Source organism: Drosophila mojavensis, unplaced genomic scaffold (genome assembly GCF_018153725.1).
Source record: "Drosophila mojavensis isolate 15081-1352.22 unplaced genomic scaffold, ASM1815372v1 contig_36, whole genome shotgun sequence".
NCBI lineage: Eukaryota > Metazoa > Arthropoda > Insecta > Diptera > Drosophilidae > Drosophila > Drosophila mojavensis.
Window position 1 is genome coordinate 22175025 of NW_025318858.1, and position 26672 is coordinate 22201696.

General features: G+C 36.2%; 3 protein-coding genes and 1 long non-coding RNA gene across 6 annotated transcripts in view; all 4 read left to right on the forward strand.

The window, feature by feature from the left end:
• The first annotated feature begins 7342 nt into the window (after positions 1–7342).
• LOC6577515 lies at positions 7343–7935 on the forward strand. Its single transcript, XR_001449459.3, has 2 exons — positions 7343–7535; positions 7632–7935. It is a non-coding gene; the product is annotated as an uncharacterized LOC6577515 (long non-coding RNA).
• Positions 7936–10904: 2969 nt separating this feature from the next.
• LOC26527616 lies at positions 10905–13387 on the forward strand. Its single transcript, XM_044008835.1, has 4 exons — positions 10905–11068; positions 11128–12869; positions 12958–13171; positions 13246–13387. Exon 2 carries the CDS (start codon positions 11162–11164, stop codon positions 11369–11371), a length of 210 nt encoding a protein of 69 aa, XP_043864770.1. The 5' UTR covers positions 10905–11068; positions 11128–11161; the 3' UTR covers positions 11372–12869; positions 12958–13171; positions 13246–13387.
• A 634-nt stretch (positions 13388–14021) lies between these two features.
• Positions 14022–14697, forward strand: LOC6577518 (male-specific sperm protein Mst84Dd). 3 transcript variants are annotated; one of them, XM_015165715.3, is made up of 3 exons: positions 14022–14178; positions 14243–14534; positions 14576–14697. In XM_015165715.3, exon 2 carries the CDS (start codon positions 14309–14311, stop codon positions 14513–14515), a length of 207 nt encoding a protein of 68 aa, XP_015021201.1. In that variant the 5' UTR covers positions 14022–14178; positions 14243–14308; the 3' UTR covers positions 14516–14534; positions 14576–14697. The 3 variants fall into 3 exon arrangements, with proteins under 3 accessions (XP_015021201.1, XP_002003483.1, XP_015021202.1); XM_002003447.4 differs by having other exon boundaries at positions 14023–14178; positions 14592–14697; XM_015165716.3 differs by having other exon boundaries at positions 14024–14178; positions 14243–14697.
• Positions 14698–16366: 1669 nt separating this feature from the next.
• The window catches only part of LOC6577520 (insulin-like growth factor-binding protein complex acid labile subunit), a 74025-nt gene continuing 63719 nt past the window's right edge, over positions 16367–26672 (forward strand). The window contains exon 1 of the mRNA XM_002003449.4: positions 16367–16821. The gene's annotated coding sequence lies outside the window, so the exon portion shown is untranslated. The remainder of the gene's footprint in view (positions 16822–26672) is intronic.

Genomic DNA, 26672 nt, shown 5'->3' on the forward strand with positions numbered 1-26672 from the left:
AATAATATATGTAAATTATTAAGAGTTTTCTAATAAATACAATTATAACTATAATCAAAATAAAACAATAATGTTAAATGAATAAATGATGTTTTTCTGCCAATCGAAAAACTTTTCATTTATAAACACAATAATTTAAAATTTGCCTTCAATTTATGTCAATTTAAATGGAAAACTAAGGGATGATAATAAGTAACTCATAAAAATATAATATAATTTAAAACTTAATTTTCAGTCCGATAACATATTTTATTTTATTTTATGAAATAAAATTATAAAATTAATATAAATTCAATTCGCAAATTAAACAATATTCCCAAAATTATTAAGTTTGAGCTGAAAAGTTGTAGATTCATATCACCTCAAGCAACTTCAGGATCGCACCTCGCACTTATGCAGCTGTTGCATTCTAAATATTTGCATACATGTTGCAAAATTAGTTAAATAAGCATTTACCGTTGTTTTAATGTAAGTGCTTGTGTGCTGCCGCTGCTGTTGTTGATGTTGTTGTCGCGCCTCGTTTAGGCAACATTTGTATTACTTTTAATGTTTGCCTCCCACGCGTCCGCAACTATTAACAAAAAGGTAATTTTACCTGCAAATTGACATAGAAGACAACAAGGTAAAAGTTTTCTAGTAGGTTTGCTTTTTCACACACACACACACACACAGGCAGATATACACACACACGCGCATAGACACGCACACAGGCGCGCGAATTTATGTAAATGGAAATTGCATTGCATAAGCTGAGCCCCCGTCGAGCTGCCGTCGGTTGACAACGTTACGTATACGCAACGTGAATGTGCAGCAGTGGAAAGCGAAGCGAATACCGAAAACCATTTTGCACGTAGTATTAGCGCGCTGCTTTCATTATTTGTGCCATCTTTTAGGCAACGCCATTACGCCAGCTGGCAGCCATATTGCCGCCTAGGCTCAACTCCCGTTCCACGGGGAGCCCCCATTTCGGTGGGTTTACCGAGTTCGTCAAGGCTGCTGGCAGGGGGCGGGACGCTGGCACTTTGCCTGTAGTTTTCGGTATTTTCTTTATAGGTTTCTTGTGCTTTAGCGCCATTGCAAGCGTTAAACTGCTCAAGATGGTTTCCATATCCCTCCACATTATGCATATATGCGAGCCTTGGGACGTTAATTGGAAGGGTTTTTGTCTTGCCAAAGTAATTGCCGCTAGCACATGCGAGAGTTCATAGGCACTAAGCACTTTAAATGTTCTAAAGCAAACACGCCTGAGACCTTAAAGCAAGCTTAATTGCTTATGAAAGCGATGTAGCGATGGCGTAACTAAACAACAAGATGAGCTCAAATGAAAATTATCTGCAAAATTTACTTATCCAAAGTAAAAAAAAACAAAACAAAACAAAACAAAAAAATTGTATGCAAGCAAAATAAAAAGGAAAAAATAAATTTGATCAATTTTAAGATTTAAAAAGATAAACAAAAATATTTAATTAAATGCGTTTAGCTTTGACAAATTTATAAAGGTAGAGAAGAAAAATTCCAACAAATTTCTTTGGATTTAATTCATAGGAATTTTATATTATGGCATAAAGAATATTGGAAAAATACCAAAGTTTTAAGATGCTTAAAAATTCAATGGGCATAACATAAATTTATTAATTTAATAAATAAACAATATAAAAAATATTAAATTATTGTTATTTTAAATATACTAAAAAAATATTTAAAATTAAGAAAATTTAAATACTAATAAGTTAATTAAAATATCAAATAAAAATAAAACAAAAATCTCGCAACTCTGATATAAAACAATAATTAAAAGATTCCATGACTCGGAAGAGTTTGTTTAATTATATAAAACAATCTCGCACAGATTTTGTTTTGTTTTTTTGTTTCACCCTCTAAACGCTTAATCTAGTCGCTTGAACTTTTCAACATCAAAGAACAGCAAAATGCAACAACTCTTTTTAGCTGCACTCGAAGAAAAAACCAATTACGAAAGTAATTCATAAAATGTGCTCAGATATGCACTGCTAATTATGAGCTGAGGAAGCGGAGAGGTCGGTGTGATAGGGGCGGGACAGGCACTTAATAAGCTGTCGGCTGGCTGCTGACCAGTTGCAGTTGCAGTGGCTTTTGCAGTTGCTGTTGTTGCTGTTCCCATGCAACTCGAGTGTATGACAACTGTCCATGGCTGACAGTATCAAATATACAAGTAAATTGCTTCATTTTCGAATTTCTGTCATAGTCGACGTGCTTTGTGCCTCCGTCCGGCCGGCCGTCTGTCTCTCTGTCCTTATGTCGGTTTCCTCTTCTCTGCTCATATGTTTGGAAATCTATTCGTGCCACGAATTTCATTTTCAACTTGGCAGCTGCAATGTTTGCTTTTGTTGCTGCTGCGACGTGCAACGGCTGCCATGCAACTTATTAAAAATGTCTGCAGCAGCAAGCAGAGCAAAAAGAAATTGAGCAAGTGCAACGCAACAGTAAAAGCAAAAAGAAAAAAAAAAAAAAAAAAAAAAAAAGAAAAAGACGAAAAGAAAATTATTTGCCGCAAAACTTGCAACGAGCTGAGTTGACAATGGGATGACAACGAGCAGTTTATACTTTTACCAGCAGGAAGAGTGCAATGTCGTGCTTTATAATTGTTCAGGGCGAGAATGAGAGAGAGAGAGATAGAGAGAGGGGGAATGCGCAAGAGAGAGAGAAAGTCCTAAATGAAATTGCTTTGATTTTCCGACATTAAATTTTGCCACACACCAATTTAATTGTCTTGCAACATCATCATCGTCATTATCATCATTATCACCATTCCACCTGCTGCTGTTGCTGCTGCTGCTCTGTAATTATTTGCAATGGCTTTTGGCTTTTTACTGTGAGCTGGCTCAAAATGCACTCAGAGACTTTCGTCTCGTTATCAAATGCGTAAATCGATGTTACGTCGAGTCCTTAAGTCCTTTCATTTATTTGCAGACTGATGAAAACCGCACATTCGACTCACAATTCAATTTGCAGGCAGTTGATGTTTGCATACTCTTTGCGGTGGGTGTATCAGCTATGTGAGACAGCAGAGCGAGAAAAGAGAGAGAGAGGGGGGAAAGTTGATGGTGACCAAATTAGAGCAGTAGTATATGAAATTGTAGTATAATGAAGATGTTTGCATCAGCAAATGTTTTATTTGTTTTTGGTTATAATTAGGAGGAGTTGCTTAAAGTAGTTCAGTTTTGGATTACTTGGGTTAGGTAACTTCATATTGAAACCAAATGATGAGCGCTTGGAATTACTTGGGTAAAGTAGAGATTAGATGTTGTCTTGGAGAAATTTATAGAGAGCGTGTCAAATCAGATGATCGTGACAGTCAATCCAATAACTCATATAGTATATGTTGCTCATCTGGTATTCATATCTGCCTCCAACTCCTCTTCCAACACTTCATCAATGAGTTGTCAAAAAGAGAGCATCGAGTCTTCATCAAGCCCATTATTAGCTTCACTCTGTTATTCTTTGCTTCACTCTTTCGCCTTGCTTGTTTCGCGCATATGTGCGTGCTTTTTGCGCTATCACGGCAACTGAAAACGTGTCTTAACGTGCCCTCAGTCTCGTTCTGCATTGTTACAGGCAATCGAGCATATCGAGGGCTCTCTTCGGCGTCTGCCGATGGGCTGGCCGATAGGGCAGGCAGCCAAGTGGCCAAAAGAGCTTTTTAAAGCGGCTACTTGCATCGGCTAACAGCCGGTTTCAGTGTCAGTGTCAGGGCCACGCACAAGTGAAAAGGGGTGCAGGGCGAGCGGGGGCACGCAGGTGTGGCACCGCTTAATGAATGAAAATTATACGTCTTGAGTAGCTCAGGTGAGCTGCGACTCGCTGCTGTCTCTGTAGTATCACAGATTTACGCTTAACGACATTTGAACAGGTTATTTATTGACTTTACCGGCAACTACGAGCTCTCCTACTTGCTTAGCGCAGCCAACGCGAAACAACTTTATAATTAAAGCATCAAGTGCAGACAAAGCTGACAAACTTATTAGACATATCGCGTGGCAATAAAAATATGAAATTTATAAAGAAAAGAACCCAATCACAGAAAGGCAAAGCAATGACAAAGCAACGTGACAATGATTTTTCATGAATATCATAAAAAAGAATCGAGTGCAAATTATGAATAAATGGGAAAAATAACGAGAATATTATTACAAATTTACTGTGAAACGCTTTCAGCTCAAAACCATTTTCTATTGTTTTTTTTTTTTTTTTTTTTTTTTTTTTTTTTTTAGATGATTGCAAGAGCTTTTTGATAAATTGCTGAATGAAATGGATATACATATATGTTTTTTTTTATAAGAGTATTATTATTATGCTTTTATATTATTACAATATTATATTATTATTTTACAATATTATTTATCTAATATTATTATTATTAATTTGTTAAAATTAAAAAATTAAAATTGATAAGTTAAGACCGAAAATTATCGTTTAAGTTTGCGTGTGATATCTCTTTTTATATATTTTATATAATTATTGATTATAGTCTTAGCAATCCCTATTAATTATTATCTAGTGTGAATTTGGCACAAAAATAATTTAATGTTAAAGAAATATTTTATATATATACCATCCGTAATCATTATGACCTTCTTCAGTGGAGTACTTTAAATACTGCGTGTGAAACGAAACATACTTTGAGAATTTCATCAAGTATTATTTAAGCAACATAAATTTTGCTGAGAAATTTCGCGACATTCACAATAAATACGGACTAAAAACTTAGCTCGTTGCTAAAAGTACACTGACAATAACTGATGCACTGACAGCAGACAGTTTTGTTGTCGAGCAACTTGCTCAAAACTCACATGCCGCACAACATATGTAGCGTATTAACAATGAGAGGAGGGAGGCCGGCTTGACAGTAAGATAGAACACATACACTCTCGAGCAACATGTCCAGGCGACAGACAGCACGAAGGGAGAAGAACTCAACGACCAACCAACGAGCAGGTGTTCCAACTTATTCATTAAAACAAAAGGAAACAGACTGCCAGACGGACGACAGAGAATAGGGGCTAGGGACGGGGGGCGCGAGGCAGGCAGCAGCAACCCAAGACACTGCCAGTCAGTTAGAACTTTTGGCTGGGTGCTGCTTCTGTTGGTTAAGATTGTGGTCGACACGCAATTGCCGCAATTTCAACTTGAATGCGCTCCACACACTGGCGCTGGCACAGACGACAGTCAGGCAATGCAGCAAGGCGCTTAGAGGCTGAGCCCCTCCTTTGGCGCCGCCCCCTTCCCACAGCTAACATCCGCCGCAGTTCATCCTGGCAAAGAACGCGCCAAGTGCCGCAGCGTCAATTGGAAACCGAATCCGGTTTTTGGATGCTTGTGCGTTAACTTTCCATGCCCGGTAGCGCTGATTGCTAAGACAACGGCCGACCAATTCATTCAACGCCAGCTTCCACGCTGCCTCCAGAACCTGAATTGCTTCTCCTTCTTTCCAGCCACTTCAGCCACAGTTGTTTTTTTTTTTTTTTTTTTTTTAATTTTGTTTTTGTTTTACTTTTGCATACGATTTGAGCCGCCTCTGCGGGCGATTCCAGTTCGATTTATCATGGCCAAAGTTATGATCGGCTAAGTGCCGGCATTTAGTGCTCCCAGCTCGATGGACGTAATAAATTGTTCCCACGACAACTCTAATTATGGTTGAGTTTTCAAATAGTTGAGCTGTTGCCTGGATTCAAATTGAGCTTACTTGAAGGCATCAAAAACTCTTGAGTTATATCAGAACTCTTAACTTGTTCGTGCCTAAAATATATAGATACAGATACAGATACAGATACAGATACAGATACAGATACAGATACAGATACAGATACAGATACAGATACAGATACAGATACAGATACAGATACAGATACAGATACAGATACAGATACAGATACAGATACAGATACAGATACAGATACAGATACAGATACAGATACAGATACAGATACAGATACAGATACAGATACAGATACAGATACAGATACAGATACAGATACAGATACAGATACAGATACAGATACAGATGCAGATGCAGATGCAGATGCAGATGCAGATACAGATACAGACTTTCATTATTACTGTCAACTCAGCTTGTCTTATAGAAATCATAATTCAAATGAAAAAACTTCTAGCACATAAAATAAGATCTTTATCGCTTTTCAGGAGATTTATAAACTCAACCTGTCTATAACATTGTTATTTTATTAATCGCACCTGAGTTGGTAAGTCGACGCACTGTGCATAATAAGTTTTTATTTATAGTTTATTTATTGGCAATACATTATCGCTGGTAAATTATCATAAATTTTATAAAGATTTAACAATAAAAAATAAAAAATCTTTAAATATTCGATAGTTGTCGATTTTCATATTCCTAAAATAAAACCACAAAATTATGAATCAAAATAGAAAAAAAAAGAAATAGTTGCCATATACCAGAACGGAAGCAACCAGCTTAGAGCTCTTCGAAACGTAGTTAGAGTTCAGAAAGAGGCCATAAATATTGTTCATTTGTAAATAAATGGTTAAAAAAGTAGAAAAAAAAAAAATAGTAATGAAAAGAAACGCAAATAGAAAACGCGAAGCGCACAGCATATAAAACATTGTCCAGTTGTCCCAACGTTCGGTTCCAGTTTGGACATAGCTGCGCCTCGGCTATTTCCTAGACAAACATGAACATGGGCCGCCCCACGAGTTAACTATGAGTGTCTCTGTGCATGTGTGTGTGTGTGTGTTTGTTTTATTACAGTATCATCTTCCGGTCACTTTGTCATTTCTCCACAACATATTTCAAACAGTTACGACCAGACAAGTGGCCGCTGCGCGTGGCCAGACCGTTGCACCCAGGAACTACACGAGCTACACTATAACAAGAGCTGGAATTATTGAAAAACAAGCAAAAGAAAGAGATAGCAAGAGACTCGCCATAAGCCATGAGACCTACAAACGGATGTGCCATAGACAAAGTCGATTGGTTGCTTGCTTCTCTTTATCAGTTTCTTTTTCGAGCTTGTTTATGTTGTCGCCAAACAAACTAAAAACAGTTCTTAGCAATAATTACATATATCTACATATATATACCTATGTATAACTATTATAGCATTAGTTAATTGTTATGGCGTGCGTCGTCAATCGAGGTTCATTATGCTCAAAATGGTAATACAACATTCAAATGAGGATGATCCATTCGAGTTCGAGTTTATATATTTATTTTTTGCATGTATATTTATTTTTTATTACTTGAACATATAGCTATTGAGCCTTTGTCTATCAATATTGCGATAGCTGAATTACCAATGCCAATAATGATATAGGAACCCACAGACCAACTATAATTGTCTTGGATCTAACAGCTCCACAAAGAGCAGCTGTCAGAATTTGATTTTGAGCATCGAGTTGGCTTTGCAGCTGAGCTGAGGCTTGGGGGGAGTTGAGAAATCGAGTTATCTTCATAATGCCAATGTAGCTCAAACTGAACAGCTTTTAGTTTTAGGACCTGTAAATTTGCCCAATTTGATGTAAGTAAACATGAAAAAAAAAAGAAAAGAAAATCATCAAAATCAAATACAAATAAAAATTGAATAAAAATGTAATTTTTTTTTTTTTTTTTTTAGAAATTATTGCATACTCGACAATATGGTGCTTAAGTGGTGTCCTTCCAAGAATGAAGAAGTGAATCCCTTCTACATTGGTCCATATCCTGACAAGTCATGCGGATCGTGTCCGTATGGTGCCTTTTCAGGCTTTGTGCCATGTGGCTGGCCCGATCGCTGTAAGGGCATGGCTGAAAGAAATCGTTGCTGCGTTCCGAAAGAGGCCGCATCTACTAAGAGCGTGAAATAGGTTTTCAATGGGCAAATTTATTCGAAATTGCCCAATATATACACAATAAAGCAGAAGACATTCAGTAGCAATTTATACGACTTTTTTTTTTTTCATATGAGATACAGTTTTGATCGATGCCATGGCATTTGCTAGTCAATTCAAAAAGAAAAATCGTTGATTATTAACACCGATTGCCGCACTACGGTGATCAAATATTTTTATATAAATATATATATATATTTATATATATTTATGCATATTTAATTACAATAAATTCAAATTGTTTTTTCATGATTCTGAAATTTTTTTTTTTTTTTTTTAAGTCTGAACGGTTTTTTTTTTTAATTTTTTTTTTTTTTTTTTTTTATCTTAGAATTTGAAACTGTGCCGATTTCTCGCTGTGTATAAATTTAGTAAGCGCGCTAAGAAGACAAAGCGTCAAAGCGACACAGCGGATCAGAATTGGCACTTTAGCCGTAGCACTTTAGCCTATCGCCAAAGCAGGCACACGCAGCCACACACCAATACATACACACACACACACATAGACAGTCTAACACACCAGCATACTCAGCACACATAAAGTAAGCCGAGCTGCGCCCCACAACGTGCCGCGCAACGTGGGGCACACGCTGCCCAGTGGCCGCCACTTAAAAGCAGTGCGCTCGGTTGCACAAAGGAAGGGCGTGGGCAAGCCGAGGGGGGAGCAGCCAGACGCCTACGCATAAGTGCGTCGCTTGCCCCGCACCAGCCGGGGTAACCGCAGCGCGCTGTGTCGCAACGCGCTTTGAATATGAATTACACAGAGAACGCACACGACTTTGACGCGAGGCAGAAGCAGCAAAAACAGCAGCAAAGGCAGCAGCAAAAGCAGCAGCAGCAATAGCAATAGCCGAACAAGCGCTGCTTAACGTTTGATGTCTGCTGCTTTTTTGTTTTTGAACTTTGTGGGCGATCAGAACTGATGATGACATGATTAACATGCTACAAGGTGCACTCTTGCAGGCGGACAAGTTGCTTCCGCACCGCATACTGGAGCGTTGCTCATTGGGCTGACTTGATTGATTGATTAATTGACAAAGGCAACTGCCGTTATACACCAATTATGTTTGTGAAAGTATTGAAATTTGCATATCTAATGCCACAATAAATACATATATCTATGCATGGAGCAGCAATTGATGGCATGTCTAGATGAACGCACTCATATGGGCCAGCAGCAGATTCATGCAACTGCGTTGCGTATGTAGTTCATTGTGTTAGTTATGCAAATGTTGCATTTCCGCTTACGAACAACGGTTCGAATGGCTCCCCAATGCAGCTTAATTATTCATTAATTTCAACTTAAAATTTACAGTATGCATGTTGTTGTTGCTATTGTTGCTATACCCTCTAGACGGCATTGGCATGGGGCATATTTCAAATTCAAAATTGACATACATATAATACATTTATCACCAAAATTTAAGCTCTGACATTTGGCAATTGCATCGTTCACATGTTTTGTGTGCGAAAGGGTATATACAGCAGGGCATAAAATAAGCGACATACCATGTAGGTCATATAATGAACTCTGAGAAAGGCGCCATGATCGTTGGCATGTTTTTTATTACTTTAAATTTAAATCAATGCTCTCGAACAAAAAATAATAAAAATATTAGTGATTATTTTTCATATTTTTAATTAAAATAAATTTCTTTTAAATTAATATTTATCTAGGTTTAGAAATTCATTTAAACATTATTTCTCAGAATTTAGTGTTTTACATATTCTGCTAATATCGAAATAAAAAATAAAATAGTATTAATGCTACTATAGAAAATGCTTATACTAATTATAAGATAAGGAATATTAAAATAATGTTAAATAAATACTGAATAATACAATATTAAATAATAATGATAAATAATATTAAATATTATTAATAATAATAATAGTAATATTAAATAATAATAATAAATAATATTAAACAAATACAATATGTTAAGAAATTTTGCCTAATAATTTAAATGGGCATTTTTTTAAATTTAAACTAATCTCTATTTTATTTGATAAATAAATAGGTGAACTCTTACAATCTTAATACTATTTATATGTATTATGAAATTGGTATATAAACTTATTTTATATGGATATGGATATCCTTAAGAGAAATATTTGTATACATATTAATTAATATAGATTTAAATCGCTAATCTTTATATTATATATGAATGTCAAAAAATAGCAAAAAATCTGAAAACAAATATTGATATACATATATTTATACATATATATGTATACATATATATATACCTCAGTTGTGTACAGGGTATTTAGAGTCACAGCTTAAGCATTTTGATGTTCTATGCCATTTATTGGCTGGTCAGTATCTGCCGCCGGGGAGTGGCTTTGCACATCTGCAGGCTTTTGTCACCATAAATGAAGTGTTGCCCGATTATGAAATAATTATACGCATTGTGTTGGCATCCGCAAAGCGGGCATAGAGACAGGGAGAGGCAGAGATGGGTAGATGGGGTCCCAGATGCTTATCATGCTATTGTGATTGGGTCAATGTGTCTGCAGTGCAGCTATTAAAATTTGACTTTAGTATGCCATGAGTGTGCTGTCATTTGAGTACACTTTCAGCCATGTCAAATGAATGGAAAATCTATTCACTCCACACTCACAACACGAAACACAACATACAACAACCCAAAAACCAACAATAGCTCCAAGCTGCTTCAATAACCTCTGAAGGTAAGTCTGAAATTCGTGAACGTATGCAAGATTTTGATCGATGGCTGGTTTAGCTATAAGGGAACACCGCCACAATGGTTATTATGTTCAATCCTGGTTACATTGGGCCCAATCCGCCCTGCTGCGACACGGACTGCACATGCGAGAACAATTGTCCGAATACCGAGTGTGGGCCATGTCCCGGACCGAATGCACCTTGTGGCGGCTGTTCCCCGGCAGCTGAGAAGACCCAAATGCCGCCCAACAGAGGTTACGAAGTTCCCAACGACAACAAAGCTGAGCCCCCAATGCCAATGTCAAATTTACGGAACCTTGAACCCTTTTAGCTCCAGACACTCTTCAAGGAGCAAAATTCAAACATCAAGTGGGCTTTGCAGCTAAGCTGCTGCTTGGGAGGAGCTGAGAAATCAGTTTTTGTTCATAACACTAATGTAGCTCCAACTGAACAGCTTTTAGTTCTAGGCATTTTAAATTTGCCCAAATTGAAGTAAGTAAAAAATAAACAAAAATACCAAAGTGGACATTGAACTAACCGAAAACTTCTAGAATCTATTCCAGCTCTTACTACATACTCGGCAATATGCCTCGCAAGCAATGTGGCCCCAAGAGTGAGTACATGAATCCCTTCTACGTTGGCCCTTATCCTGACCAATCATGTGGCCCTTGTCCGTTTGGTATATTTTCGGGCTTTGTGCCGTGCGGATGGCCCGATCGCTGCAAGGGTAACAATGACGAGAGACAACGATGTTGCGTTCCAAAAGAGGCCGAAAATACCAAGAGCATGAAATAGGTTTTCAATGGGCAAATTTATACGAAATTGCTCAACATACAATAAAGCAGAAGATGTTCAGAACTAAATTGCAAGAGTTTGATTTCTGTCTTTACTTATTTATATGAGATTGTGGTTATTTATATAGGAATAGGCTAATTCAATTGAAATTGCTGGCCAAATCTGGTAAAGAATAATGATATTTGAATCAAGTCGGCGCTGCTCTCTTCAACATCTATAAAAAGTCTATATTCGTATTCTCATTATCATTTGGTTGTTATTGAACAATGTATTGAGCTCAAATTCAGATAAGGTTAAAAAGCGTGTGGTCCAGATTTTGCCGGTCGCCATCATTGTCGAAATTTGTATTATAGCAAAGCGATAAAATACATATTCATAATGCAGACTGTGCGTAGTGCCATCGGAGAGGTTCATGAGTCGCTGTCGCTGGTTCAGGTTGAGGAAGGACCCACCATGAATGCTGAGTCTATGGAGGATGCACTGATACGGATATGGCTGAAGCTTTGCTTTCTCTTTGGCGAATTTATCGAAGTGATGATGCACTTTGGCGGCCAAACATCACCGGAACAAAAAAACGAAACACGAGTCGAAATCGAAAATCATTCGGATAACGATGCATAAACGTTTTGACTTCACAATCAAAAGGTGTTCGATATTTTGGCTCTGTTATCAAAATTTTTAGTTCTAGGTAATGTTTGGCTATTTGGCTCTGTTGGCCCGCAGATAATAAAGGAGAAACACGTCCCGCCATGGAGATTGTCCACAGATGTATTGGGGCGATGGGTGTGATTGCATTATATGTTGTACTGACGCAAATGACGACGCAGGTGGTCGCCAATGCCACGCCCCAATTGAGTCAGTTTATCAGTAATCGCACAACGCTCGTGAATCGTATTTCGCACGCACGTAGCATCCACTTAACGGATAATGAACAGTTCCGTAATGCATGCGCTTCTGTGAAGAAAACTGGTCGTCGTCTGTATAATATCCTTGAAATGTATGCTTCAACCAGTGCTTGATGAGTTACCTATGGCACTCTGTAAGTGTGAACAATAGCGTTGGATCAGGCCACAAGGGAGCGTGCATATATGTATATCAAGAGACTCATCTTGAGCCACAGTGGATCCAAAGCACCAACTGACTTCAATTGCAGCTGAGAGAACAAGGACAAACGCAGCGTGTAAATCGATGAATCCAATATATATAAATATACATATATATATATATAAAGTATTTTACATACATATATATATATATGAATACATATATAGTCGATCAAAGCATGCACAGTTTGTAAAGCAAAGTTGGCTACGATTTTGTTCTCTGAATCGAAACTGGCTTTGCCCTCTCAGCTGTGAATTCAGTTTCGTAGTTGAGCTCATTCGCTTTCGATCTTTCGGCTTGTGAACATAACAAATGAAATAGGAATTTTTTAGAAATTTCATTTGTTCCGGGTAATATTCACACATATTTTTAGCTGCAAAGAAAGCATAATATTGTGAGTATAATACATATAAATATTTATATTTTAATTTTATATATATATTTTTTTTATTAATTTTTATTCTCATGTTTTTTTTTTTCAGCTCAAGTAGAGTTTTGACGTGTGTGCATATATAGAATTTTAATATGTATATCGTTTGCAAATTCGATCCTTTCTATGTTGGACCTTGCCCACCCGGCTGCCTAGTGCCAGCAGGAGGCTGTGCCAGCTGTCGTAATTGCTGTGGAGGCTGCTGTGGTGGCGGTTGCTGCTAAGCGATCATTATAGCGAGATTATAGCGAGATTATTTAAGCAATGTAATACCACCTACTCCTACATAATATTTTCATTTAAATGCTAATCTATATTTGATTTGGTTCGCCACGCTCAGTTGCCCTTTTATGCTATCTTTGATGGAGACACATGTGACAAGTAAACGAAACTCTGGACAAGGCTGAAGATGTGTGTGTCTATTTCAACATCTGCCTAAATGTTCAATTTAAATTCTCAGTATTAAATATGTTATAAATTTATTTCGCTTTTGTTTTACTTACGAGGTGTGTTGCTATTTATGGCAATTTAATGTGGTGTAGGTGTCGATTTTATTTTTGTTTCGTCGACTCCGACTACGATAGCGAGCTTAAAAATATACTAAAACGTGAGACATTAAATAAAGCCTAAAAATATATTTAAAATGTTGTCAACCCAGAGTTCTCGTATTGGCTGTGAATAAGGATTGATTTGCAAGACATACGTTTGCAGACGTTAATTTATAAAATACATTTATTGCAAGCTGCAATAAACATGTTATAAAATCTTTTAAATTGTTCAAAGTAGTTGAAAAAATATATATGTTATTAATAAAATATGGAGGCAAAAATATAGAAAAAAAATATCAAATTATAAATTCATTTTTGTATATTTTTCGAAATGATTGAAAACATTCTCGTCCACTTCATAAAAATCAGCATCAATTGTTAAATCTCTTTTAATTTCAGCTAAAAGAAATGGTTAATAAATAAATGAGAAAATAATCTATTTCCGACAGTAAACCAAATATTTGAGAAATCCAAATTGGTAATGCCCTATATCTGTCGCAGCAGGCGAGAAAATATATGAAAAGTAGTGAATCAAACTTTACGCAAAATTTCCAAATTAGTAGGCTTTGACGAATTCAGTTGTTAGCCTAGTTCCGTTTTACTCAAACATTTTCATTATTTTTCAAATTTTCAGGTAGGTAGCTCGGCGTACGATGAAAAAATAAAAACCGGCGCTAGCTGAGGAATTAATAGACACATATCTTCGGCTCACAGGAAATACTTGAGTAAGTCGATTTTGGAAAATGTTTAAATTAAATTTATTATTTATTAAAACGATTTTGTGTGCAGCTGCAGCGAGTGTATAATTGGTGCCAAGAAGGACTCGCTTCCGTTTCAGTAGGATATACAAGGGAAATGCTTATCGTTTGCAAGTTTGATCCTTTCTATGTTGGGCCCTGCCCGCCTGGCTGCCTCGTACCAGCGGGCAGATGCTGTGGCCCCTGTGGTCCCTGCTGCGGGCCATCCTGTGGTCCTTGCTGTGGTCCGTCCTGTGGTCCTTGCTGCGGCCCATGTGGACCATGCGGCAGTCCGTGTTGCACATCCTGCCCCTGCGGCTGGTAACTTGCTAAGAACTGACGTGGTATGTTTTGAGCTGGGGAACTCTCAACATGTTTTTTGAAGATGTCTTTTTATATAGCCTCCACATGCTGGTTCTAGGAACTCAGGGCTGAAGATATGTATGCATATTAAACCTCAGATATTTTTGATCATTAACGACAATAAAACAATAATGTAAAATTAAACACTGCCTTGCGTTAGTCTTGGAGGCTGCTGAAAGATGCTGCTCTTACTAATGTTGTCCTAGGTAAGGATTTGCGCCACTCAACAGCTGTTCGGTTCGATGCGCCACTGCGCAGTCGCCTCTCGAACCAAGTTGGGTAGGTGCAGGGGGGCTAGTAACCAAAAAAACAGAAGGGAAAAACATCGAATGTAGAGCATTGTGTCAGGTCAAAGGCTGTGGCATCCACCTGCCTGATGCCTGATGCATGATGCTGTTCGCTGGGACTTGGCCAGCTATGTTTTGTTTTGGCTTAGCGCGATTTATGGCGCGCACACACTTATACACCGTGGGTATTCCTGCTTCTGCTCTTTAAGTTAGTTCTTTAAGTATGTGTGTCTGTGTGTGTGTGTGTGTGTGTGTGCAGGATATTTCACTCTCATTTTGGCATACGCGCGCGGAATTTATTGCGGCAGGTCGGAATTTTCATTGCTTTGCGTGCTTTGTTTGTCGGCTGCCAAGAGTTGCCTTCAAATGTCTTACTTTTAGCAGCCACTGTTATATATTTGTATTATTTAAAGCAGGCTAACATTAAATACTAGAAAATATAGCTGGACTTAACACGTAGCCAACTGAATGGGGTTAGTTGTATAGTATAAGGTTCGAATAATAATAAACAATATATTCAATGACACTGACTTTAAAAAACTAAAATGAAAAGGAAAAGCTACGATATCATTTATATATATATATATATATATATATATATATATATATATATATATATATATATATATATAAATTAAATACTATAATTATTATTATTATAATTCATATATTTATATTTTAATTTAAAAAAAATTAAATAAATCAATATTTTATATACTCATTATAAAATATATATTAAATTAAGCAATTTGTATACAATAAATTATAGTCGGTTATTAAGAGTACAATAAGTCAAAGTGCTGAGAGTCTAATAAGCCTACAATCTTTCGCACTTAAGGAATTCAAGTTTCGCTTAAAAATTAAGTAAAATTATTTTTTTATCGATAGTAAGAAAATACGATTGGCTATCGATAAAAAGTATAAGCTTTTAGTGCGTATAATATATGCGAGTATATGTACATATTACACTTAAACTTTCTAGTTTTTGCGGTATAAGAGATCACTGACATGAGTATTTAAATATTCATTTATATGCTTTTATTTAATTATTATTGTTATTTTCCCTCTTTAATGTTTAGGCCCCACACACACACATACACACACACACACACATTCCCCATTGCACGCTTTATCTTGGTTACTTTGCGCTCAGCTAAGGCTGCTGCCGCACGTAGAGCAGTGCTGCAGCTGTAACCAAATATGTGGTGCGCTGCAGTTGGGCCATGAAACATCTAGTGATGGGTGAGCGTTCTGTTTAACTGTAATTAAATGCCTCCGAAAAACTGTATCCATATCCATTCGCACTGGCAAATGAAGCCAATGATCATAAAGAGTGCTAGCCGAAGCAGAAAAAAACATAGAATGCACGAGGGTGGCTCGGCTTGGCTCGGCATGGTTCGTTCCGGCTCGGCTCCGCAAGGCTCGACTCGCCGCTGTGCGAACGAACATGTGCGCTTGCAACTTGTTCGAGCTGGCTTAAGCTTGCGTGACAGTTCTTAACTTTCATTGCATTCGATCCCGGAGTCAGTATTCGTTTAACATTCGCGCTGTGCGGACGTCGTTCGTCAGATCGTTCGCCTCGGCTCAGTTGTCAAGTTGACGTCTTTGCGATATCTCGAAGCCTGTCGAGTCTACCTAAGCCAGCAAACACAGTTCGCATTTAAGAACTGAATTAAGAATTTGAATTGAGTATTTTGGCTTTGGTTTGTGCATAGTTTGTGTATCAATTACTGTTGTTGTTGTTGTTGTTGTCGTGAGCCCGTGAGCCCGTGAGCCCTTTGCAAACATATTTCTCATTTATTGTGGAGCCCCGCAACCCATTTGAATATTTTAGCAACAACAGCCAACTAGATTAGTGCGTGTGTACGAGTGTGTGTGTGTGTGCGCGTGTGTGCCATGATTAACAAGCGCCTGCCGAAGGAGGCGTGATGTAAATTGACATTTTTTGTAATTTTTCGATTTACATGCCGTTGCACATTGGGTAAGTTTGGAATAACCCAAATGCATAAATATATAAAGGGAAAACATTTTTTTATTTATTTTTTATTTTAAAAGCATGACAAATTAAATGGAAATTTGTTTGATTTCGAGTAGACGGCATTTAAATAAATTTAAAATGAACATTAGATTAGACTAAAATATATATATTTGAAAAATTTGCATCGGAAGGTCTAAATATTGACTGAAAAAATCGAATATATTTTTTACTAATACAAATTTTCATAAATATGTTGTAGAATCTCTTTTAATAATATTATTTATTTATTATTGTTTTTTTCTTTGGTGCTAGTATTAATTAATTAACTCTAATGCTGAAAGAAGCGAATAGTTGAGGAACCATTTTCATTAATTTATTTAAAATAATTAGTTATATTAAATCATATTATTTTATTAAATTAATGCAATTTTTATTAAAAGCGAATGGAATTTGAATGAAATGTTCACATTTTTAAATAATTCTTAAAAAGTTCTTGCAATATATTTTAAATTTTAATAGAAGCGTAGCAGCATTTCAAATATATTTGTTATATTAAGCTAAAAATCTAATTCTTGAAAATTTTTTTTATTGCAAAAGCTATTTTAATATCCAAAGTCTTAACTATTTGCTGTCAATTGGCATTTTTCTTTCTCTCTACGTTATCCATGCTTAAAGCTTTTGACGTCCAGCTCGTCTCATCAGATTTACAGTAACTGCTAATGATAGACTCAATCAAACTCATAATGGCAGCTCATATTTCCTTACCTATTTAGCCTCTGGCAATGAAGGCATCTTAATAGAAAACCTGTAAGCTTCAATCAACTGACACCTGCGCCAATGTCTCAAGTGCGAGCAAACCGCAAAACCGATATTTATATGTCTATATATAGCGACATATATCACATGTCGGCGCTTCCGCTTGCAGTGGGGCTTCGCTCTGTGGGCCAAACAATCGTCAATTACAGTAACCCGCAAAGTAATTCAGTGCCAGAGCCAAATTGCAACTGAAATTGTGTGTAGATAAAGTGCGTAAATTTAGCCAATCGATTTTAAATTCATCGCCCAAGCCAGACGATACTGCGAGCACAGCTCATAATTTGCCATGTCGCCGTGGTCCATAAATTAGCGCGCTTCGAATTCTCGATTCTTGTGCATAAAACAAAATTTTATGAGTTTTTGGACTTGCGCGGAAAATGCGAGCCATAAATTGCTGAGAGTTTCCAAATACAAGAACATTATAAATTGCCTATATATATATGTATATATATATATATATATATGGGTACATATACATTGGCTAACAGGTTGGCTATATAATGAATACAAAATTGCTGTAGAATATTGTATGGTTTAACTTTCTGGCTGCTTACACCTGTGCACACCTGCCGAAAATTTTTACTGTTATTAAAATTGCTAAACTTGAGCAACTCATTCGTCATGCAGCAGAGAGCCAGAAAGGGGCTCCAGTTGATGAAGGAGTGACTCCTTTTTTTTTTTTTTTTTGGGCAGTTGAGGCAGCTCCTTCCCTTAGTCCGCACTCAGCTACAACTGCATGTGATTAAAATATTTGGTTTCATATATAGTTCTGCTTATCCCTTTTATTTTGTTGTTTTCACTGTCTCTTTCAACCCCGAATTACGTTTGGTTTTTGGTGCTCTGCGGTCTTCAATGCCATCAGCATAAACATTATCAGCAACAGCCCGCCTCATCAGCATTTTCATTGCCTCGCTTTTGCATAATTTTTGGAGGCATAAACTCTCACATAATCCGCAGCCTTGATGACAACTAAAATGGGTAAAAATAGATGAAAAAGCAAACACACACACACACACACACAATCAGAGACCCAAAGTGAGAAAAGTTGTCATCAGACACACACCCACACCCACACCCACATCGACACCCACACCCACACATGAGCTTGTCTGTATGTGTTAAATGTTTTAAAAATGAAGCGTTGAAAAGTTTCGCGCCCGAATGTTACGTATACGCCATGTTGCGCGTTTCGGGCTGCCGCAGTTCGGATTATGTCTTGGCCATATAGTTAATGACATGCAGCTGCCGTTTCACTTGCGGAGGATTGAGGCCTCGCGTCGACATACTTATGAATTTTAAGGTGATTCGCGTGTCGCCGGGTTAGGCTTAAGCCCATCTCAAATGTAGAATATTGTGTTGAGCATACGTCACGTGTGCCCGCCACTGCTAGCAGCTAGCAGCCAGCAGCCAACAGCTGTGCTTCGGCTGTGTCAGAAGGGTTGTGCGGCGCATCATAAATCAAATGAATGTTGACTGCAGCCCTGCTCTCGTAATCAAAATCATTTTGAGGTTTTCAACATGCGCTCTCTCTCTCTCTCTCACTCTCGCTTCCCCTCTCTACACAAAGTAATTAATCATTAAAAGTAATTGGTTTTATGTTTTGATTTGACAGTTGAAAAATTGCAGCTGTGACAATTCAATTCCATTTCCTATAATCTCACTCTTTACTTAATACTTTTATTTTATATTTTTTGTCGTAAAAAAGTTTTTATTCCAATTTCATAAATATGAAAAATGGCAATAAAATTGTTTGCTTGATTTGTGCTTCTGTTTTTGACTGCAAAATATGCAGTTGAAATTGTTACAAAACAAAATTGATGCCAACAGTTCAATGAAAAAGAGAAATAAAATAATTGAACGTAAACTAACTTACAACGTTTTGCCCTCAAACATTTGAATATGAACATTTTATTTACGACTTATCTCATCCAAATTCACCTGTACAATTATTAACCTTTGATTCCCTCTAAGGATGTACCCGTCCAAACTGACAGAGTTCTTTTGCGTTCTTTAATCTAGCTCAGTCTACACTGAGAGATCTTTAAGATTCCTGTTGAAATAAAAACTCTTTTTATTTTTTTTTTTTTTTTTTTTTTAATAAATTTAATTTTCAGTATATTATATAGAGAAAAAAAATTGCACTCTTTTCATTTATTTATTATTATTTTTTTATTTGTATGCAATTCGTTTTGATTTAAAATCTCATATAAAGCTTAGCGCCACTTTAAGTAGCTTTTAATTTATATAAAAGAAACAAATTGCTTATGTTTTTTGGCTTACGGACCTCACATGATATTAAATTATGCTTCTTTTTATCACATATCCCATAAACGTTTTTTATAGCCACCTCAAATTTCAATTTATAATTTTATGTTGCGCATAAGCAGCCGTTAAACTTTTTTAGTTGAAGATGATTAGGAAATTAAAGTGAAGCCACGGGGCACAATAAACAAAAAGTTTAAATCCCGAAAAAGAGAGTGAAAAACTTTTGCGAAATTGTTGACAATAAAAATTATTAAAAATGCGTTAAGGTATTTACAGAAATAATGCCGCAGAGGCTCGCCGTCATAAACTTGGCTCTGCTTATTTTGCTTAAGCAAGCGGTATGGCTGAGAAATGCTTCGCTCTCTGCGCTGACACCACTTCAAAGGGCATAAAACGGCAGCTAACTTCAACCAAAAATATACAAACACACAGAAATAACAAACAAATCCCGGAGTCAGAGAACTTAGCGTTCCATTTTTTTTTTTTTTTTTTTTTTTTTTTTTGCTTAAGTTGTCCCGCGGAGTCTGGAATTGAGCCACTTGTCGGCGCCCAATAATAAAATTTATACTGTGTATAAAATATATATTTTCAAGTGCTTGTTTCTGTTTCCAAAGTTTTTTATTTTTCTGGTTTTTATTGAAGTATATTTGGCTAGCTAATTAAATGCCATTCGGTTTGTCCTCACAGTAATTCGTATCAAATATTTATGCGTCGCTTAATCATATAGCCCTGTGACTGACTCCTGCTCTTCGTCAAGTCATCAGCAGCATCTCTAGGGGCTTAATTTTGCTTGCGTTTTTGTTTATTTAAACATTAAATGCGCTGAGATTTGATTAGCGTCGTGTGTTTATTTTCATATCAATGGGAGCAGCGTGAATGGTTCAGCGAAATGTCGAATTTCGTACATCATTCTATTGCGAATAGCTCAAAAGTAGACGACTGTCTGATATTCAGCAAACTGCACATTAATTCGATGATTAATATCTCTATATATTTATTTATTTAAAAACAAAACAAAAAAAATTTTTTTTTTCATATATACATGTATTTCATTTCAGTAACTTTCTTTCCAAATTTAGCTGCATTAAATTCAGAACAACCCTATGCTGAATAAATTTACAGGGTATATGTATAATGCGTTTGGGTCGCATTTTATTTGCTTTAGCCTGAGTGCTCCCATCATATTTTTTGTAGCTCGCGCTTTGCCTTTTATGTGGCGAGTTGAATTAAAATTATATATTTATAGCCTCATACATACATACATATATGTATTTATATATATTAACCAACCATATACCAACGTGTAAGAGCTACAACATTGGATCACTGTAATTTTCTTCCAATTAAATATGTAGCAGCGTTTCGCATTAATAAATTGATTCTTAATTAAAAACAGAGAGCTACGCGGTTAAAGGTCTTATCACACATAAAACCTTTTTTAACCATTTTTTAAATTCATAACAAATTTGTGTTATGTTTTTGTATCATATTAAGGAATAAGGCATTTTTTCCTAATTAATCTGAATATATTTTTTAAAATATATTTTCCCTTGATTATTTATGAACAAAAAATGCATGCATTCGATTTTTTTATTTATTTATTTAATTTTTTTTTTTTTTTGTGTGAACTTTAATCCTATGTAGTTAAAAGCAAATATATATTTCTGAATGTCAATGCAGATTTCACATTTTGAATTTTCATTTGAAATTTTGTATTCTCTTCTATGGTAGTTCTCAATAAAAGATAAGTTGTTAAAATCCATCTATGTAAATACCATTGAGCATTGCGTCGCCTAAGTGACTTTTGAACAGCTTTTCATTGGGATAATAGGCGATATCAATAACGCATTAACTTTGCCATTACATTTTCTTGTGTGTGTCAATTGCATAAGGGCTGTCGTTCAGCGAAAAGTTCGATACTCGACAATATCGCCTGAAGGGTGACAAAAGCATTCCGCTGACAACTGGCGGCAAGCGCCAGTTTGTTGCCAACTGTCAGCTCGTTGTCCAAATGACAAATGGGCGCATTTGCCTTTTGTCAGACAGCGCCATAGATACGATGGAATCGGGGCGAGCGGCCGTAAAAATAAAAGCAGGCAAATAAACTGTGCGGGAGCAACTCAACAACAGTAAAAGCAAAACAAAAGCAGAAGCAGAAGCTGAAGCTGCTTTTATGCCACACACGTTGCAAGGCGCGACGCGTCGCTCCGCGTCGAGAGTGAAAAATCGGGGCATATATTTATTTATTTCTGCACGCCGCCAAAATAAAAAAAAAAAAATAAAATAAAAAAGAGAAAAAAATTGTCAGCACGGATCAATATAAACGACGAGAGCGTGAACAAGTTTTAGCTGCCAGACGGGTAACATCGCCATCGTCATCGTCATTGTCATCCTCATCAGATCTGTGATAAAACCTTGTGATACGCGCATAAAACAGCAGCGTTTTCTATCTTAAAGTATTATATTTCTGCACATAATCATAATACGCTCAGTCTTTGTTTTTTTTTTTTTTTTTTACTCTTGTTGTTTGTGCTCTGCGTGAGCTACAAAAATCGAAAATCAAGCAATCAACAGAATTGTTGTGCGTTTCCACTTCATTGGTCGGGCTCAACTGCTCTGAAATTTTTGTTGCCTTAACTTGAAATTTACTGTTTAATATAAATATGGGAATTGAAATTAGAAACGGTATTTAAAGAAGAATAAAGTAGATATATTTAATGTTAATATTTGTATAATAATATATTTCAAAATATTATAATTTTATATTCTTTACTATTTAATTAATCAATATATTTTTATTCATTATTGTTACTCTGGACTATGTTTAATATATACATATATAAATAAGAAATATAAATATATATATATTTGCATATATAAAATTGAAAATTAGTTTATTAAATATTACAATTTTATATTATTTACTATGCAGTAATACAATATAGAATATTTTATTTTATTTTATTTTCTTATTTTCCTATGTGTATTTGATACTTGATTGCGCCAGCAGCAGACCAATATAGTCATAACCATATTCACAGTCTTCTATGTCATTCAAATTCGTATGCCAGTCTGAAGTTATGCAGTGAAGCCCTTGCTGTATGCATTTCATTTGCTCTAAGCTCGTATGGAAATAAGTATATCAAATATGACGCAAAGTGAATACAAAATACTACAAAGATAGTCAAGCATTCTGTTCGTTCTCTTCTGATAAGCTACCTCAAGTTAATCTTCTCTATCGAACTATCGCATTTATTCACTCTTGCTGAAGTTATACATATATGATATGATAAATCAAATTTCATTTCAACCATATTCTCTCTACTTGGTGCTCTCCCGATAAACGAATTTTAGCTGTGCTTGCGACATTAAAATCAATAAATAATAATCTAATTAAGCTCTGTCAGCTAATGCGTTTAATTCAATCTTCCCAAGGGAGCAATGTAAAGAAAAAACTCGTCAGCTTCTAACATATGCCATATATGTATGCAAGTCAAAAAAATGTTAAACTTTTTACATTAATTAATTATGTTTATTGCCGTAAGAGCTCGATAGCCTTTTTCTATTCACGTGAAGTATTTACAGATATTATATATCATATATTTCTATATCGACTCCCAGTTCAGCAGATATTGAGGTGGAGGCGTCTAGTCGCCTAGTCAGACTGTTTTAAGTGACGACCTATTTGTCAACTACATCCTGGATTTTGTCTCTTATTTTGTGCATCCTCAGATATCATGGCTGTCATGTATAAGGGTCTACAAAGCCTGCCAGCAAGGCATAAAGCACTGAGTATAGTTGTGTCAGTTCAGAACAGTTATAAAAAGAGCCAATATTAATCTCTTCAGAATCACTTCCATGCGCAAATACTTGTGTCAACAACAAACAATAAAAAAAAATATATATATGAGCTCTGCTGTCCTTGTGAACTAATATAAAAACCTAGACTCCTTCCTTTGTCATGAGTTCCCTTTGTGCCCTCGCCCAAGTTTGGCTCTTTCAGCTCTGCTTGCTAATCAAACAAAACAAAGCGATCAAAATTAACAATTTTTGTATAGCAAGCGCACTCCAATGCGAATTAGAGCAGCGCACATCGAGTATACGCAGCGTGTGTGTCGTGCTCAAAGCTTTGACTCTGTCTGGTCGTTCAGACGTGCGGCACTAATTGCATGACAGACAACTTAAATTTTATAAAACTCAATTTGCTAATTGCTATCAAAATAATGAAGTCTACTTGTGTCTACTTGTGTCTGGCTGATGGGTCTGCCAAGGGGCCGCTGCTGCAGCTGATGCTGATTGCAACCATCAAGTATCATTCGAGGAATTTAAAGTGCACTCGCCCTGGCCAGAGAGCGGATGCTGCTGCAGCAGCCAGCTGAAGTTACTGCAGCAATAAAATCAAGCAAGTAGCTGCAATGGAGGCAACAGCAACAGCAACACCAACAGTAACCTGCAGCAACAACAACAACAATATGCTGCAAGAACTGGCCAAAAGTTTGCTGCACACGCCGAGTCACACAAATAAAAGTTCAGCTGCAGCTTATGCAAGCCAAAAGTTCACCCTTTGCCATATACACTTGAGGTGTTTGCTCAGAACTTTGCTCTCTCTCTCTCTCTCCCTCTGTGAACTTATTTTCTGTTTGCAGCTATCGTTGCCTCTACATATATATATGTTTTATTTTTTCTCCTTCTTGGCCCGCTAGCATTGTCCATTTATGTATGTCTTGTTAAGACTTTTATATGCTTAAGTCCATATTTAGTTTTATTTCGTGCAAGTTTCCTCAACTGCTCTGCTAACTAATCCCTAATCCGTTGCGAACTGCATCTAATACTTTAAACGCTACAACAACAACTACAGATGCTCCATCAACTCCGTTGTTTGATTAATTCCCTCCAAAAGTTTCAATGTAAACTTTAGCATACTTTGTACGCAATTCTGAACGTGAGAGCGAGAGATTGTTGTGAAGGGGGCGAAGCAGTGTTCAGAGAGAGTTATGTGAGAAAAGACATTGATTGGAGAGGGGATTATATGCTAGCTTTAGAGGCTCTGGAACATATTTGCTTTGTGCGAGAGCGAAAATTAAGGAAAACGCTTGCATTCAATACTTGAACTGTTAAAATGGAAGTCTTTTCTCTATTCAAAATAAACATCTTTAATCTACTTTCAGTCATTGTAGGTTATCATAGAAATCTTGAATTATTTTCTAGCATATCTCTTACAGCAGTCACCCAGTCACTGCATAATCTAATGACATATTATTTACAACAGCCAGGCAAAAATATCAAAATTTCCATTTCAATTTCGCCCCAGGCCATAAGTCAAGAGAAAAACTGTCTAATTGGCTATAAATTACAATGCTCATGTTTCTCATACAAAAGCGCAAATAATAATAATAATAAAAATCATAGAAATTTCAGTTTCTGTGCGCTAATTTGATCTAAATTCACGAACTCATTAACTTAAAATATGCGCAATGGCAATTTGATTAGGGTAATTTGCTGTTGATCCTACGCGACGCAATGCCAATGTCGCACAAGCACACACACACACACACATAGACAGGCACGCACACAGACAAGCACAACAATGGAAATGTGTGTCTCAACATGCTCCGGAACATATAATCTTTGGTGTAATTTGTTGATGGCTGCGCGGCGTTTATGTTAAATTAATATGCAGCGGCAGCCGGAAGGCAAATTACATCAATAAATTAAGCGCCAACGATGCTAAGGGAAGCTCCACCAAATGTTTTGGGGGCAAAAAGTTAACAGAGTTGTCTTTGCCAAAATTATGAACAATTTCCTAGCCGGAAAAGTTGCACGTTTCGAGCTGCGGTGTCTTTGCACTTTGAATAATTGCACGCACGTTTCTAGCGAATTTTGCGCCTATTTTGGTCTAACTGTTAAATTTAACTCGCTCTCTACTCCTTCTATATAAATGGAGAGTTGGGTAGGACTGAGAAGAGCAGGAGGAGGCGGCGTCTGGCATCCCATTGCCCTCGAGCACGCTACGTGTTCGGTTGCCTGAAAAGCCAAAAAATCTTTTGTGGACTCACTCGAATGTCTACGTCGCATTTGCCACAAAACCGTCGCTAATTTTCACCGAACGAATTTAATTTGCCGCCCGCCAGGCAATTCAATTCTCTTATTTGCCATCTCACTCAAATTACTTCTCACTCTCTCTCTCACTCTCTCAATTTTACCTTTTGATTTTTCGCAAACTTTTGCATTTGTGCGTGGCCAACGCACCTTTCTTGGTTTGCCCGGCTGGGCGTGTCCTTCAAGTTGTGCCAAAGTATTGTTCCATTTCGCACTCAAGCATGAAGTTTACTTGACTGTAAAAGCCATTCAAGTAGTTTTTAACCCATAAATATATTAAAGAATTAATCTAAAGGGTGTGGGAAATTTATATTTTTAATATAATTTTTATTTTTGTACAGAACATTTTTAACCCATTCTTTATGTATAAAATTTTATAAATATAAAAATTAAACTAATATTGATATCTACCAAAAATATATAAAAGATATGTAAATATTTATATAATATTAAATATTGTTTAAATGACATTTTATATATGCACATATTAATATATATGTAAAAATATATAAATATTTGTTTATAATTTAATTTAATTTTTTTGAAACATAATTTCATAAAAAAAAATTAATAAATTAAAAGAAATATAGTATATTTTTATTAAAAAAAAGTATTTTATACGCCATTTATATTTTTTGATTTATTTAAACACTATTTGATTTTTAAAACTATTT

Excerpts from the sequence above, each read along its gene's own strand:
- LOC26527616 (XM_044008835.1), top strand. The coding sequence starts at position 11,162 with ATGCCTCGCAAGCAATGTGGCCCCAAGAGTGAGTACATGAATCCCTTC.
- LOC6577518 (XM_015165715.3), top strand. The coding sequence starts at position 14,309 with ATGCTTATCGTTTGCAAGTTTGATCCTTTCTATGTTGGGCCCTGCCCG.